Source organism: Netta rufina (assembly GCF_964035555.1).
Source record: "Netta rufina genome assembly, chromosome: 6".
In the NCBI taxonomy this organism is placed as follows: Eukaryota; Metazoa; Chordata; class Aves; order Anseriformes; family Anatidae; genus Netta; species Netta rufina.
Genome location: NC_140129.1, coordinates 20,722,381 through 20,737,573, shown reverse-complemented (window position 1 = coordinate 20,737,573; position 15,193 = coordinate 20,722,381). Strand labels below are relative to the sequence as shown.

The 15,193-nt window shown below is 35.6% G+C and overlaps 1 protein-coding gene across 1 annotated transcript in view; it reads right to left on the bottom strand.

Moving 5' to 3' along the window:
• The window catches only part of STK39 (serine/threonine kinase 39), a gene marked incomplete at its 3' end in the record, with an annotated part of 87,832 nt that overhangs the window by 52,450 nt on the left and 20,189 nt on the right, over nt 1–15,193 (bottom strand). The window contains exons 3-10 of the mRNA XM_084289682.1: nt 14,228–14,336; nt 13,010–13,151; nt 10,841–10,896; nt 10,236–10,345; nt 10,046–10,147; nt 8,579–8,712; nt 5,159–5,207; nt 4,987–5,052 (exon numbers count right to left, since the gene is read on the bottom strand). Coding sequence (XP_084145808.1) covers nt 4,987–5,052; nt 5,159–5,207; nt 8,579–8,712; nt 10,046–10,147; nt 10,236–10,345; nt 10,841–10,896; nt 13,010–13,151; nt 14,228–14,336 — 768 coding nt within the window. The remainder of the gene's footprint in view (nt 1–4,986; nt 5,053–5,158; nt 5,208–8,578; nt 8,713–10,045; nt 10,148–10,235; nt 10,346–10,840; nt 10,897–13,009; nt 13,152–14,227; nt 14,337–15,193) is intronic.

Genomic DNA, 15,193 nt, shown 5'->3' with positions numbered 1-15,193 from the left:
CAGTTTCTTTATGCTGTCTCAAGTTTTTAGCCAGAACTCATTCAACAGGGTCTTTAAGGATATACTACACTCGCATTTCAAGGTAATGAAACTCTCCTCCAGTATTAAGTTTCAACAACTTAGACAAATGCTAAGTATTTAAGTTACTGGTCTAACAAAAGAAGTTCTCATCATTCACCAACTTCATGTTAGTCATGGTCTAGACATTTTTGAATGGGTCAAGAGGTTACTAACACAACATTGGAGTAACAGCACCGATCTGCTCATTCACGAATGACGATGGCTATTTCACTACATAAATGAATTCTGAAGTTGAACTATGATGCTTTAAGAACTGGAAAACACTATCCAATACAAAGTCGGATTACTTGTTAATGGTTAAGATGAATCGCATGTAAGCTTTTAAATGCCGCCAAAAAAAAGTAATACAAGTTACATGTATTATAAAAAAGTTTACAGTCATCTGAAGCATAAAAGACTCAATGAGACAACTATTCCATAGTTCCTTTTAAAGCCTGTCTGTTCTCTAACAGATTAGCTTCATTTAAGAGCACAAAATCCAGCTTCCTGAACTCTCTACAAATGGCAAAACCATACTATGAAAGAACAGATGGGCGAACCCATATACATCATATGAAGTTCCTCATATCTTATGGCACAACCACATTTAAGTGTAACTGACAAATGTTGACCACAGTCTTTTCTTTTTGTTTTGTGTTAAAACAAAGCTGATGAAACTGTAAGTGTCCACCTCTTAAAACATTTTCCGATTCCACTAACCACAAATGGAGGCATAACTTTCCGATTATGTAAATTTGACCCCCCAAAAAATCACATTTCGTGGGAAGTGTTTCTGTTAATTTTTACTTTCAAAATCTTGCAAACAAACCTTGCAAAAAAGACAATGCCCTTTTCTCCTCTATTTTTTTAGTAATATTCAACAACATTAAAAATAGCTGCACTGTTTTTTTCTTTGTTTTTGCTTTTATTTGTAGCAGTTCTATGGGTAAACTGAGGAGTTAATACTCTGCGGTGGAGTGGCCTCCCCAACAGAGTCTTGCCAATACATACTTATCATTCAGTTGCTGTTTTCCAGAAAAATCATACCAAGACAGCATCTGTCCATTCTCCTTATATATCAGCCATAATGAGGTAAGAATTTTTTGAAGCATCAAGAATCACAGCAATGAATATATGCTTTTATTAATAATCTGGGCTCATATTAGTGTTGCTCTCTGCTTTACAGAAGGTCTGGAACACAGCTGTATGAACACCAACCCTTGATGAAGAGCTTCTATTAGATCAAATCCATCACTGCAACATGCAAATGTTGCAAATGATACCTTGCTTAGGTCGTATCATACTGCTCTCCCTACTAGGATTGTTAATTTCTTTAACAGGATAACATGCCATTCGGATCCATTTCCCTTAATTAGCTCTACCACAGACCTAGAATTTCAACCCATCAGTAAGGGTATTTCTACTGAAATTTTAATAAAAACTGGTATCACTCACACTAATCATCTCTTTATGCTGTCATTTTTTTTCCCCAGTAACTTACAACTCTAAGGTTTAAAGAGCTTCTATTAACAGTGCAGAGCAATAGCACCTTCCCAAAAATAGAATTCAAGCCCAATTACTCAGAATTGTGTTTTTTTGTTTCATTTTTTTTAACTAGTAACAGTTCAGACAGATATTAAATGTAACTCAGGCACACCTTTTTCCCTGTTCATTTTGTAAAAGTGGCAGTTATACAGGAGGTTCTCAAAATTAAAGAAATGCGATTATAAAAATCACAGAATTGACAAATGCCCTTTGGGCATACAGAGTACGTACAGTAGTAATTAATTTTTTAGTTTGACCGGATTTCAAAGCTGACTGTGGAATTCTGGAAGCTGCTTCTAACTTCCTATGTTCCAATACAGCAATTTTAGTCACAAATGAAACAAAACTTAGAGTTCAGTCCAAAACTAAAACTACTTCAACACGTGTTAAAACATGTATCTATACAACAGCTTAGCAAGAGCTTAACAGGGGTGTAACACAGCCCTGATCTAAGCAGGACAGGACAGGCTTCTCTACCGTAACACCATCTAACAAGCAAGAAGCTTCAGTCAGGCCTCCCACATTTCAATCAGCAACAAAAGTGTGGCCTTGGAGATCTGTCCCCTGCTTGTCAGACCGCGCTGAGTTTGGAGCATTCACAGCAGCCATTTCTCCAGTTTTTCTAGACACCAGCAATGGTCTCCCAACTGAATAGTAACATTAACGAAACCCTAAATGGCCAAGTTGCATAGTGTAACACTTGTTCCTGTAGATCGGTACTGATACGCATTTAAGCAGGTTCTGCACATAAACAGGCAAGATATGTTCCTCCTGGGCCAGTCAATTCTAGAAGTGTTTTAACGTTATCCTTGATTACCTGAAGTACCAGGAAGAGGCATCATTTCAAGATTAACACAATTAAAAACGAACAAAGGCACATGGGTAATACATGCACAACAATGTAGTTTACAACACAGTAGTTTCAACCCACGCTGTAAGACCTGTTGAATCTTATCCATTTGGTTTTTATAATAGGAAACATCTTTACAGGCTTGAATGTTTTCCTCACACATACAAGACCATGTGTACCTGTGATTTCACAAACAGGCCTGTATTCATATTTAGTCAAAACTGCTACCAAATGTAAGTTGTAAATACAGCAGCAAAACATGAGAATACTATGTCAAGAGAAAAGAATTTAAAGTTAAAACTACATTGAGGCTGGAGTTCTGAGCAACAAAGCAAAGTAACTGTACGTGCAGTAAGTGCAAGAAAAAATAAATTACTACAGGGCAGATCAAATACCTGCACTGACAGTGGTACTGTAGATCACTAGTTACAGGCATTTCTTACCCAGTGCTACAGAAGATAATTGAAACAGTGATGACACCAGTTCCTTCCTATCTCTTACCCAGAGACATTCTTTTTTCCATTACAAGGGTTGTTCTTTCCAAGGGTGACCTCTTAGACATTTTATATGTTACATGAATGTTTGAGCAACCGAACTCTGCTTAAAGCTTTTTTATTTAAAAAAAAAAAAACAACACAGTTTTAATATTAAAATACATTTATATTTTATAGTATCTTAAAACAGCAGCTACATGCAAAGTTGCAAGTGAATTAAATTTTAAATTCCTAATGAATTTTAATATTGTAAAATGTAAATAATTTAGTATTTTCACAAGCTAAAACCTTTTTTTTTTAATTTTATGCTGCAATTGAAAGACCTATAATTTATTACTCTAGCATCATTTAGCTTTTACTTATTAAGAATCACTCCTCCTCCAAATTAAGAAGAGTTGTACAAAAAAACATTCAACAAGCTGTTGCTGATGGCACAAGGGAAGCTACTATGAATTCATTTTGCAATTCCAGATGCTAACTTAAAAAAATCAGTATATGTACATGGGTATATATGAGTTAACATGCAGCTCCTATAGCTGACCTGAGGACTCAACTGAGAGAAATTCTTTGACGTCCATGCTCTGTTGGAAACAGAGTTAGTACTAGAGCATGCCTAAATTACTCCTACAATGCCCAAGAAGGAAAATGAAAAAATGCTCTCTCTCTACTTATTTTTCTCTCTCCAGTTAGGGCAATTTTTATGTGAGCATTGCTGCCACCACATGGCCAAACAGCTGAACTTTGCATTTTGCAGATAGCGCACCGCTCAACAAGCTACTACTACCCCTACACTACAAGAAGCCCTCTCTTTCCAGCTTTGTTTTCCAGCCTCTCAAAGTCCAACCATTGCCACTGATTTCCCAAATTGCTTCTACCTAAGAAAAGAATTAGAAAGAACTCATACTATACTGAACCCACTGACAGTCTCTTCCTATCACAGAACACCAGCTATAGAAACAATTACATGAAACATTCACAAAGACAACAAAATGTTACAAGCATCAGTTCAGTTCACTGCTAAGAACACATAAGAATAGTCCTACAGATGTCCAATAACCCTGGAACTGGTGTGTCACGCAAGACTGCAACAGTTCTTTCCTGGAAACACCCTCCTTCAAACATCTTCTGAGAAAGATGACTTTGAGAAAGTTAGACTGAGCACTTTGTCGTGATACCTGCAGAGGTTTAGCAATCTGAGCAGCTTACTCATACTGAACCTATATTGTGAGTTTGTTTGGAATTAAGTTTAACTTCTCACAGACTACAAAGCAGGAGTCTACATTCATTCCTGTCTAGTAGCTCTTATGAACAGTAGCTTGCTTCATTATTTAAGTTTTAAAATATTTACCTGTTAAGAATTTTTTAGTTCTGCTGCACCTCACCTAGTAAACTCCTTTAAACAAGTGCCAAAGATACCACAGAAACATCAGCATATGCCATAGTAGTGGGATAACTAATAATAATTAGTTCAATATAATAATTAATAATTACTATTCATTAATAATATCAATAATATTGTTAATAATAAATAAGCTAATGGTTTAACTCCATACATTTTGGAATAAGGCTTTATAGGTCCAAGTAACTCAGGAGCCCTCTTGTAGAGTTTGACCCTGACTTCTACACATTTAAAATATTCAATGTTTAAAATAACCCAGAGAATGAGCTAGTCGTCAGTAATTACTACTTCAGTACCTTTAGCTTTTCCTTAGATAATCAAAGATACAAGTTAGTTATGCAGCTGATGAACCTACATGTATATGCATGCAGATCTGCCACTTTTCATTTGCACAACCATTTCACCTATAAGTTTCCAAAAGGGACTGGGGAAAAATAATCATATCACATACAATGATATGTACCATGCATCATTTTGACAAGGCCAGCAACAAAGTCAAAATGCCCAAAGGCTACCTTGAGAAGGCTATAAAGGAGTGCATAAGAGAACAGCTCAGTCAAGTCAATTAAAATTTAAGGGAATTAAACAGTCCCCCCCTTTCCTTGCATACAAGTCAAGAAAGAGGTGAATACACTCACCTTTTTTGCTCTTTGTGCTATATTAGGTGTTCTAGTGAGAAGCTTTTCAATCAGATATTCTCTATTCTGCAAAACCAACATTTCATAAGTTAAAAATCAATACAAGGGAAGAAGAAAAATCATGTAGATTTTAAGGCAGAGCAAAATTTACTTGTAGGGTTAAACATTTTACCTTGGCTTTCTGGAAAAATTTGCATTTTAAAAGTTCTGCTGCTGTGGGCCTGAAAGATCAATAATAAATTAGAACAGAAAACAAAGACCCCTCTCAGTGAATACAGTACAGGACGTTAGTTAAATGGTACGTCTCTAATACTTTTGAATTAGTACTGTATGAATGGGGAAATGAATGGCAATAACTACTGAATTAACTCATACATACTTACCACACATGAAAAAAATGTTTCCCTATGGCAAAGATACAAAAAAAAAACACCACCACCACACAAAAAATCACTAAGTCGTACATTTTTCTTTCTTTCAATGCAAATATATTTTACCCTTAATACAAAAGGACAAAAAAGAAAAAGTCAAGTAAAACATGCTTCCCCAAGTGACTCCATGAATGCAACTAAACTTTCCTCCACAGCAATTAAAGGTTAATTCCATTTTCCAAACAGTAACATCATATTTCCTAATTGCCTTATTTCTTCAGTGATGCAAGCAGGTATTCACAAGAAACAATACTGACACTATTAATTTGATGCAAAAACCAAAGAACCATGAGGAGCTTCACCCAACTAAACAAATACCAATTCAATAGCTGTAAGGTCAAAACCTACACATTTCACGCTTACTTGCAGTTCTGTTCAAGTCTATTTCTTCCAATCACCTTCAAGTTTATATTTTTGAAGTTTCCAACAGATTTTCATAATCTTACAGCTACTGAAATGATTCCAATAAAGGGATTTGTCCCCCTAGCTTCAGGGATATAAAGCTACACATCCAAACAAAGCCACATTGTGGTACTGAAGCAGACTCTGGAGAGAAAGAGAAGCATCTCTTGGGATGAAATAAAATCCTTCAGGTGTTGTTTTGTTTCAATTCTTTCTATTAGGAACTGAGGCCCCTACCCAATGCTGATTTCAATATGGCTAAATCTAGGGGAGCTGGAATCTCCGAGATTCATAATTTCCAAATGAACAGAAGCAACATCTGCTGTGGTTTTTCATTTGAATTACAGCAATAGAGTGGATACAGCTTAGATTTGATAAGACAGTGGAAAGTTTCCATATGGAAAAATAAAAGAACAAAAAGTCTGAACTAGTTAATTTCTCTGAGGACACATCTGAAGAGGAAGTGAAGAAAAACAGGAATGTATTCCAGCTCGCTCCTGCTAGAAATAATGAAACTACTCCTGTCATCAACAAAAAGCTTTCAATTTAGACATAAGACAGTAGTTCCACAGAGCACTTATTTTTCTCCCACTCCAAAGCACCAGACTCTAAAATAATGGAGTTCTTAGTGGTGATACTGTGAAAACCACCAATCTTAGCTGTAATTCACACAAACCTTGGAAGGGCAAAACGGCAGGGGAACCTTTTAAAAATCAGTTTCTGCATTGAGTTTTCAAGTTCAATCTCAAATCAACTTTAAACTTTAAAACAAATCTTTGTGACCCAGCACTATTCTCTCTCAACAGGGATATGCACATTTAAGAGCCAGATTCTTGGTAAAGTCTTATCCAAACTAGTGTTCATTGCTCCACCATTATTTATACCAGACACTTCTGAACAGGTCTGAAAGTGCTTTCTTGGCCTGTTAGCCACACACACTTAGGAGTGAATTACAGCCGAGGATTGTAACCTACATACTTTTCACTGAGGAGAGAAATACTCATATACAGAAGCCCAAAAGAAAAACATCATGGCCTGAGAGACAACAGTGCAATGCCAGTCACAGAATTTGCCAGAAAAAGCAGTCTGCTACACAATGACTACAGAAGTATCTCTAATGCAAAACTAACTTCCAACTGTGAAGGAATAAAATGTACCAATAACCCTACAATATAAGGACGCTCTCTATCAAGTTAAGAGTAACTGGCATGTAGATCTCATCACCTATATGCTGGGCTAGGTGTTCAGTTCAGATCAATCTAGAGCATGAAAATACTGTATGTGTTAGAACACTACTGTTTCAACACTGGTATCAGGTAACTCTTAGCATTGTATATTCAAGGAGAGGAGGAAACCCATTTTAATTTTATATTTCTGTTTTCCTATTCATTTAATCTTTCCCTGAAAATTGCTGAACATAGGACACTTAAAAGAAACTTCAGAGAAGAGAATCATAGAATGGTTTGGGTTGGAAGGGACCTTTAACGTTCATCTAGTTCCAAACCCACTGGCATGGGCAGGGGATACCTTCCACAAGATCAGGTTGCTTATGACCTTGAACACTTCCAAAGACGGAGCATCCACTTCTCTGGACAAAGATTATACTTGATTTGCCAGAACAACGTTTCATTCTGATCCATAAGCAGCCAGCAAATTGCAGTGCTAAGCTTAAAGAATTAGGACTTGATACTAAGACCACCAACTGGAAGGAACTGAGGAATCTGAAATGACCTTTCAGTCACAGCAGAATTTGAAGGATTTCAAGAATAAATATCTTAACATGCAGTTATTTTTTTTTTCTTAATTATATATGTCTAGTGTTACTTCCAGTATTGCTGTTATCCTTGAAATTTGACTTGCTTCATACCTTGGACTTAATGCTAGTGGAACATCAGCAAATGAAGAACATACCGTAATAGACCTAATCACACTACTCAATCAGAATGGCTCTTTCAGACCATAATCTTTTTTTTTTCCCCCAGAAATGTCAGCTGTGAATGTTTTAGAAAAGTGCTATATTGAACACCCTCAGGAAATAATGTGAATTAGAATGTGCCTCCTCCACCTCTTCAGCAAGACACCTACAAAACTTGGTCTGCATAAAAACGAATAAAGAATAAATAAATGAATTGCTCTGGGAACCGGAAACTTCAGCAATAATTCTGAAATAAATGTTTAACATTTTCATCGTCTTGCCTACCCCATTCAAAAAATACAGCAAGAAGAATCAAAACACAAAGATGATCGCCTACAGTAATACAAGGATCTCTGAACAAGCTCAGAGCATTCCACTTCAAATTACAAAAATATCTCTTAATAAGTAATTTTCTCTGGAGATATTAAAGTTAAAAGACAATACAAAGCTCAAGACTTTTTTTTTTTTTTTAATTATTATTGTAAAGGCCAAGAGGTCATAATGTTTGGGTACCAATAGCTCTGTTCGATCAACTTGAACAGTCTTGTTAGATTACGGAAAACAAAAATTTATATCTTGCCTCCAATGAGAAATTAAGATATAGAGCAAGGAATTTTGTTTGATGAGAACAGCGTATTTAAATATAATCAAATTAGGTTAAAAAGATAGAATAAAGCGTAAGTGACAATTCAGAGACAATTTCTTCTCCCCATATGAAGATACTGAAGGTTAGTATTACAAAACTCAAATCATATGCTTAAAGATGTTGTTTAAATATTGGAACCCTAAATAGTCTGTACATTTAAAAAATGTAATTCCACAGTGTGTGGCAATAATGACTTACCTTTTGGAAGGATCTTTTTGAAGGCATAATGAAATCAATTTTCTAAAGGATTTGCCATACTTTTTCATCATCTCTTTGTCCTCTACGCCTGTCTCTAAAGTAGGAGGATCATTTTGCAATGTCAGCATTAACACCTACAGTAAAACCCAGAAAAAGGTACTGTAAGCAAAACCAATTCAAAACATGCAGAAATTAAAAGAATAAATATTCTTCAGATATTTAGATATCTTGATTTACTACTAAAACAAAGTAGTGCTGACCATCACAACAGCATTTCTATGCAATCCTCAGAACAACGAATGGTATAACTGATAAAAAATACATTAAAAATAAAGGATATATACACCACTTTAAAATTCCCTAAATAGATGAGAACAAGTGGTCAGAATACTTAAAATGTTGGGCCCAGGTGTTGCATCCTTGCAGTGTGGACTTGTGAGAATAATGTGAACACATACGAGTGAAACAGAAAAAGAGGAATAGTAAGCAAGGTTGCTGCAATTGACATTTCTACTGCACAGATCAAAAAAATACAAAACACTGTGGTGAAACACTGCAACATTTACAGTATTTCAGACATAAATGCAGATCTCATGCCTGAATAATGAAATATATTTTTCTAGGATGTTATAAAAATAATAAAAAAACAATTATTCCTTTATCAGCTATGTTACACACCATTCTACACCTTTTCAGAAATACTACTGTGTACAACAGTTGCTATAAATTTAAGCATCTTAACACTATATAGGATGGTGTATCTTCCTAGTTGTGAACTTTTAAATTTTTTAATTATTCTAGGAAAAATAAACATCAGCCACAAGCTTCCCCCCTTTCTCCCAGCTTTTTTTTTTTTTCTCCCAGTACGCTTCCCTAATAGGCTACACTCTTCTTCAAGAGGAGGCACAAAACTCATTTCCAGAAAACTCTCAGTTACTTCCATTATTTTATCAGAATTAGTGACCCAGCACTATTCTCTCTCAAGAGGGATACAGTAAAGTCTTAACACTTCTTAAGTGTTAAATCACTTTAAAAATGTCCAAATTGAGGAGACACTTTTTCAGAAAACCTCTACATCACCCTATTTGAAAAGCCAATAGGCACAAAAACATAATCAGAAAGACAGATGAAATCACAAAGAATGTACTACATACTTTTCTACCTTCAACAGAAGTGTCGTGTTTATTCTTTTTATTTCCTCAAAAGTGAATGAAGCAACCCATCTTAAATGCTAGTAAGAAAGGCCCAAAAGCCCAGTTTCATAGGTCTGTGCCTTGCACATCAATGCTCTCACACAGCTGCCTACACACCATCACCACCACCACCCACATTCAGCATCCACAAAGTTGCTCTACCTGTAGCCATTTGTCAATAGAAAAAAAAAAAAATTACAATAACCAAAGAAGTTTAAAGACAGAACAAACTGATTTCTAGAACCCTTTGGCACTAATATAAAGTGACAGTTACTTTCATAGGAGGATATTTGTGATAAGGTGCTGCTCCTGTTGCTAACTCAATGGCTGTTATCCCAAAACTCCACATATCAGCCTTGAAGTCATAACCTCGCACCTGGAATAGAGCAAGAAAAAACAAGGTGGTGATTTCTCAAGTTATAAAAATTAAATATTTTATTTTTATTTTTAAACGTTTGTAATACCTGCTCCATCACTTCAGGGGCCATCCAACATGGAGTACCAACAAATGTTTTCCTTACTTTGTTACGAGTCACATCGCCTCCTGTAGCTAAAAAAGCACTAACACCAAAATCTGGGGAATAGGAAAAAAAAAAAAAAAAGTTATAACCACTTGAACTACCAGCAACAAAGCAAAGGTTTCATACAGTAGAAGTGAAGTCAACTCATAAAAGTCAACTCTCTTTCATAAGAGAAACTTGGGGTGCAGAATAACGAGCAGTCACAAGGGGAAGACCTAAATGTACTTTTTGCAAATAAGAAGCCAGAAGGTAAAATCCACGTTACAAATCAGGTACCTATTCTTCAAAGATGAAAGGAGATTTTACTTTGTCAAGGCAAAAGCATGTTACAAGGAAGAATATCAGCCTTTGGACACAAAAATACTGAGTAAATTTTAAAGTCATGTATCATTAACCAAACATCCTAAAACTGGACCACCTACAGCTACAACTCTCCAGTTAAAAGCCAATAGGAAAACTCATATCTATTGTCCTTCAGCAAGCCTCATATTCCTTGTTCTTTTATTTAGCCATTACTTTTTTTTTTTTTTTTAAATCACTGCCATTACCTGCTATTTGTACAGAGCCATCTTCACCCAGAAGAATGTTGCCAGCCTTCAAATCTCTGTAACATACAAATAAGAAGTTACTTTTATGTAAGATGTAAGAAAATACATTAACTTACATTTTATGAAGAAAAAAAAGCACATCTTCATATTACGTAGTTTCACAAGATGGTATTTGACAATTTAAAAGGCAGAAAGAGGAATTGAAGTATTACAATAAAACATAGTGCAGAATAAACTCAAGCTTTATCTTTGTGTACAGCCACACAAATTGGCCTTGGCATAAGTTGAGTAGAATTCAAGGATACATTTTTAGAATAAATATTTAGGTCCAACTGTTTTACCTCCTTTTATAGATGTAACTTCACAAATGGCTTCAGAGCTTTATAGCAAGAGTTAACACTTTCTCACATTGAAATGCACCACTAATAAAAAAAGTGAAAAAAGTTGTCTTCTTTGATCTCCTGAGAGATCGAATGGTAAATATAGTGCAGATTTCTACCCAATTAAGTTATTAAAGCTCTGAAATAGCAACCGTGTTTTTATAGTGTACTTGGATTAAAAGTTACTTGAAACAATCTGTCAAAAATACGCGCACTTAAATGTCAACTACCTATCCATGTAACACACTACTCATAGATAACATTTAAAAAATACTTTCTAAAATAGAAATGTACATCCCATTCTTAATGCAGAAGATAGATAAATCTTTCATACAGAAAATGCCAGAAACATTAACAATTTCAGCAAACCTTTCCAGGATTTACTGAAAGAAATTAACACTTTGTTGTTGAAAACTAACATAACCTGCTTCCTTATACATAAAGGAGAGCACACTAAAACAACAAAACAAAATCCCTTCATTTTTGAAACATTTCCAACAGGAAAATACTGCTTAATACAGTGTTCCCCAAACCGCAGCTTTCACCTGCAACATACATAGAGAAAAGGAATGCACATTGTATTCTTTTGAACAGGACTTCTGTGGTATTACAGTTTATAAATTAGGTATTATAAGGAGGAGAAATCTTATGTGTAATAAGAAGCTTTATCCTTAAGCTCCTTTAAAAAGATACAAGGGGAATTCCCAAATCTGACCTGAAAGGGTCCTGTTATCCCTAAAAGCTAATGAATGTTCCATCTGCAGCCGTATCAGTGTAATAGAAGACTACAAATTAAGTTTTGTGTCAGATCTTTAGAATTCCAGACCAGAAGTCAAGTTAACTGTTCTTTATTTCTCCATTTATCTCAATTTTCTCTCTGCAAAATGAGGAAACAATTCTTGATTTACATCAAAGGCAGCTCATTTCTAAGATGAGACGTTAGTAGTACACAGAAAAAGCCATTACTGTGTTATATCCCTGCCACTGCCATTATCAGTTCTGTCTACACTGAGTTTTTTGTGATAACACTCTGTCATAAAGACCAATGCTAGAAACAGAGCCCCTTCTTGGCATCTTTCTTAAAAGGCAAATTCACCTCAGTAAAATTAATTAGGGAGGTCAAAGTACAGCACTTCCAATTTCCAAACAGTGGAAGCAACCTCCTGATCACTACAACAGGTATGTATAGACCACACTGGGGGGTCTACACAATTTATACCAAGGTAGCCAGCATAGAGAACATACAGAACATAATAATCACTTAGATATGTATACATCAAGATGCAGATCCATAATATCAGACCTGGCTTTATGTATAGTCATGTAGAGACATCTGTAGAATTGTATTAGACACTACTAATTATCAGGAAGAAATACATTCCATATTTATGCAGCAGTGCCCAAGTGCCTAAGATAATGTGTTTACTGTGCAATACAAACACAAATACATGTATAAGCCACAGACCACATTGCAAACTAAAGTCAGATTAAATATCAGGAGTACCAGCAGTTACAGAAGTATAGACCACAGTTTTGGCAGACTTAGTGCAGCACAGGCCTATCTTGGCTATAAAAGGGACAGACAGAATAAAGACTAAAGTACAAAGTGATAAACCACAGTGAAGATTACAGCATCTGCCTGAGCAATCTGATTTAAAAATTACTGATCACATTTACAGTACGTGAAATAGGCAATACAATTTGCTTAACAAAGCAACTGCAGCTGACCAGTATCAACACCCTACACATGCAACTTAGAAAATGCTTTTCACTGTATACATGCTCCTACCTGTGAATTTGTCCATTCCTGTGTAGATAGTCTAAACCTTCCAAAACTTCTTTAAGAATTGTTGCTATTATGGGTTCTTCAAGGACACCATTTTTGTGCTCACCTCTATTGACAATATACTTTATTATATCAAGCATTGAACCTATATTATAGATCCAGGGAAGGAAGAAAAAAGAAAAAAATATATACAGCATTATCATATTGTATTCTTGAAAGTTATTTCATCATTCTTCCCTTGTTACTGCAATTTATATCTTCAGCTAATGAGCTCTCAGAATAAAGCAAACTATTACCTTGTTCAAATGAGAAACAAAGGAATGGATTTTATCAAGCATACCATAACAATGATCCATTAGGAAGACCCGCTTGGTAAACTAAAAATTCAAGACTAATCCAGATTTAGACAACAAGCACACCAAACATGTTTTTATTACCCACCTTAAATTATAGTTCAGGAGTTTATGATGTAAACATGCAGCTGCAAGACTAGGAGATATTCTTTGCACACAAATGATGACTACATTCCTAGCGACTTGCGGTTTGACATTGAACTTCAGTTACTACTAATCTCAAGGAATTTAATTGAAGTATCTTCTTCCTGTCCAAGTATTTTTCAATACTTCACAGTACATCAGGGCCTCACTTGTCTAAGCCAGAAGCCTATTCAATTTAATCCTTTTCTTCTTCCAGAACCACATACCATTTTTGTACCATTAACTATCACCAGAATAGCTGTAAAGGGTGCTCAGTTAGCTTAAGCAACAAAAAGGATGTGATATTTATAAGACCTGTCCTAGGGAAGAATATTCCTTGGATAAGAAATGAGAAATACCAAATAAAAAATCTTTACAAAAATAGAAGGGATTTGTAACTCAAAAAAAGGCCACATTGACAGGTATCACTTAATTCTCATCATTAATTTCCCCTACACAGCCTTAGCGAACTTTAACATAGTGATTTAGAATAAAAAATAACAGCAATTAGATTAACATAATTTATTTCAGTAATTCCTAGTATGTATTATCAATATAGAGATGTAGACTTTTTAAGCTTGTACATTGCTGTTATAACATTTAGCATGTCTAGGTCCTCAAGATTCATCCTATAACATCTCTCTTGCCTTCTCCTTACTTGGTTTAGGTCAATTAACTCACAGACCACACATTAGAAAATTTATGCAATTTACTTGCAGCTAAACAAGTAAAACCAGTAACTTACCCCCGCTTAACAGCTTCATAACCAGCCAAAGCTCATCCTTCACCACAAAAGATGTGTAATAGGTCACCACATTGGGGTGATTGCATTGACTCATTGCTTGAATTTCTTTCTGTAAGAAATACAAAGTCCAACGTAACATGGCCAGCTATCAGTTCTGCTTGTGTAAAGTGAAAGTTTAATTCCAAAGTGAAATACTGTAACAAAGCTGAAATATGCAAAGAATATGCCTCAAGGCATGAAAACGTTTCAATTTTACCTATAGATCTACATTCAAGACAATACATTATTGCAAAGAACATGAAGGATGCTTGGCCAGGAGATACAGGCATAACTGCATCAGTTTTCTTCTGATATCAGCTGAGAAATTATGTTTAAAGTCCCAGAATGAGCAGTGAAGAATAAGCCCACTCCAAGAGCTGAAGGTGTGGGAATAGACTGGACAGCAGAACACAAGGAGAGATTAAAACCTATTGCCTTTCCTGTTCAAAAGGGATATGAAAATACAATGGGAGCAGGAGGGAAAGAAGGAAGGAAGTGGTAGGACAAAATACACATCTACACTGGCTCTATTTACTGTGAGATGGACAGATGGACCACAGTCACGTAAGCAAACAGCAGTAGAATAGGAAAAAGCAATGTTACTAACTGAAAGCCTGAGGAAACAATTGAGCAAAGGAGCACACAATCACCAACAGATGCACAATGATGCAGCATTACCAAGTAACACAATCTACAACACAGCTGTACACATCAAGAATGACAACCTTGTCTCTTCTTTTCAAGTAGAGAGCCCTTCTCTAGTTAATCTTTCACTTAACTGTTCTGTTACACCTTTCTGGCTGTTCTTGTTGTTCTGCCAAACCCCAATGCCTTTAAACCTCCTTTGTATTTGAGTGTTTGGCATCACAGCAGCTTAAGCTCCAACAGCCCTACCTCCTTCTCCCTCTCTGCCTCTGGCCACACAGC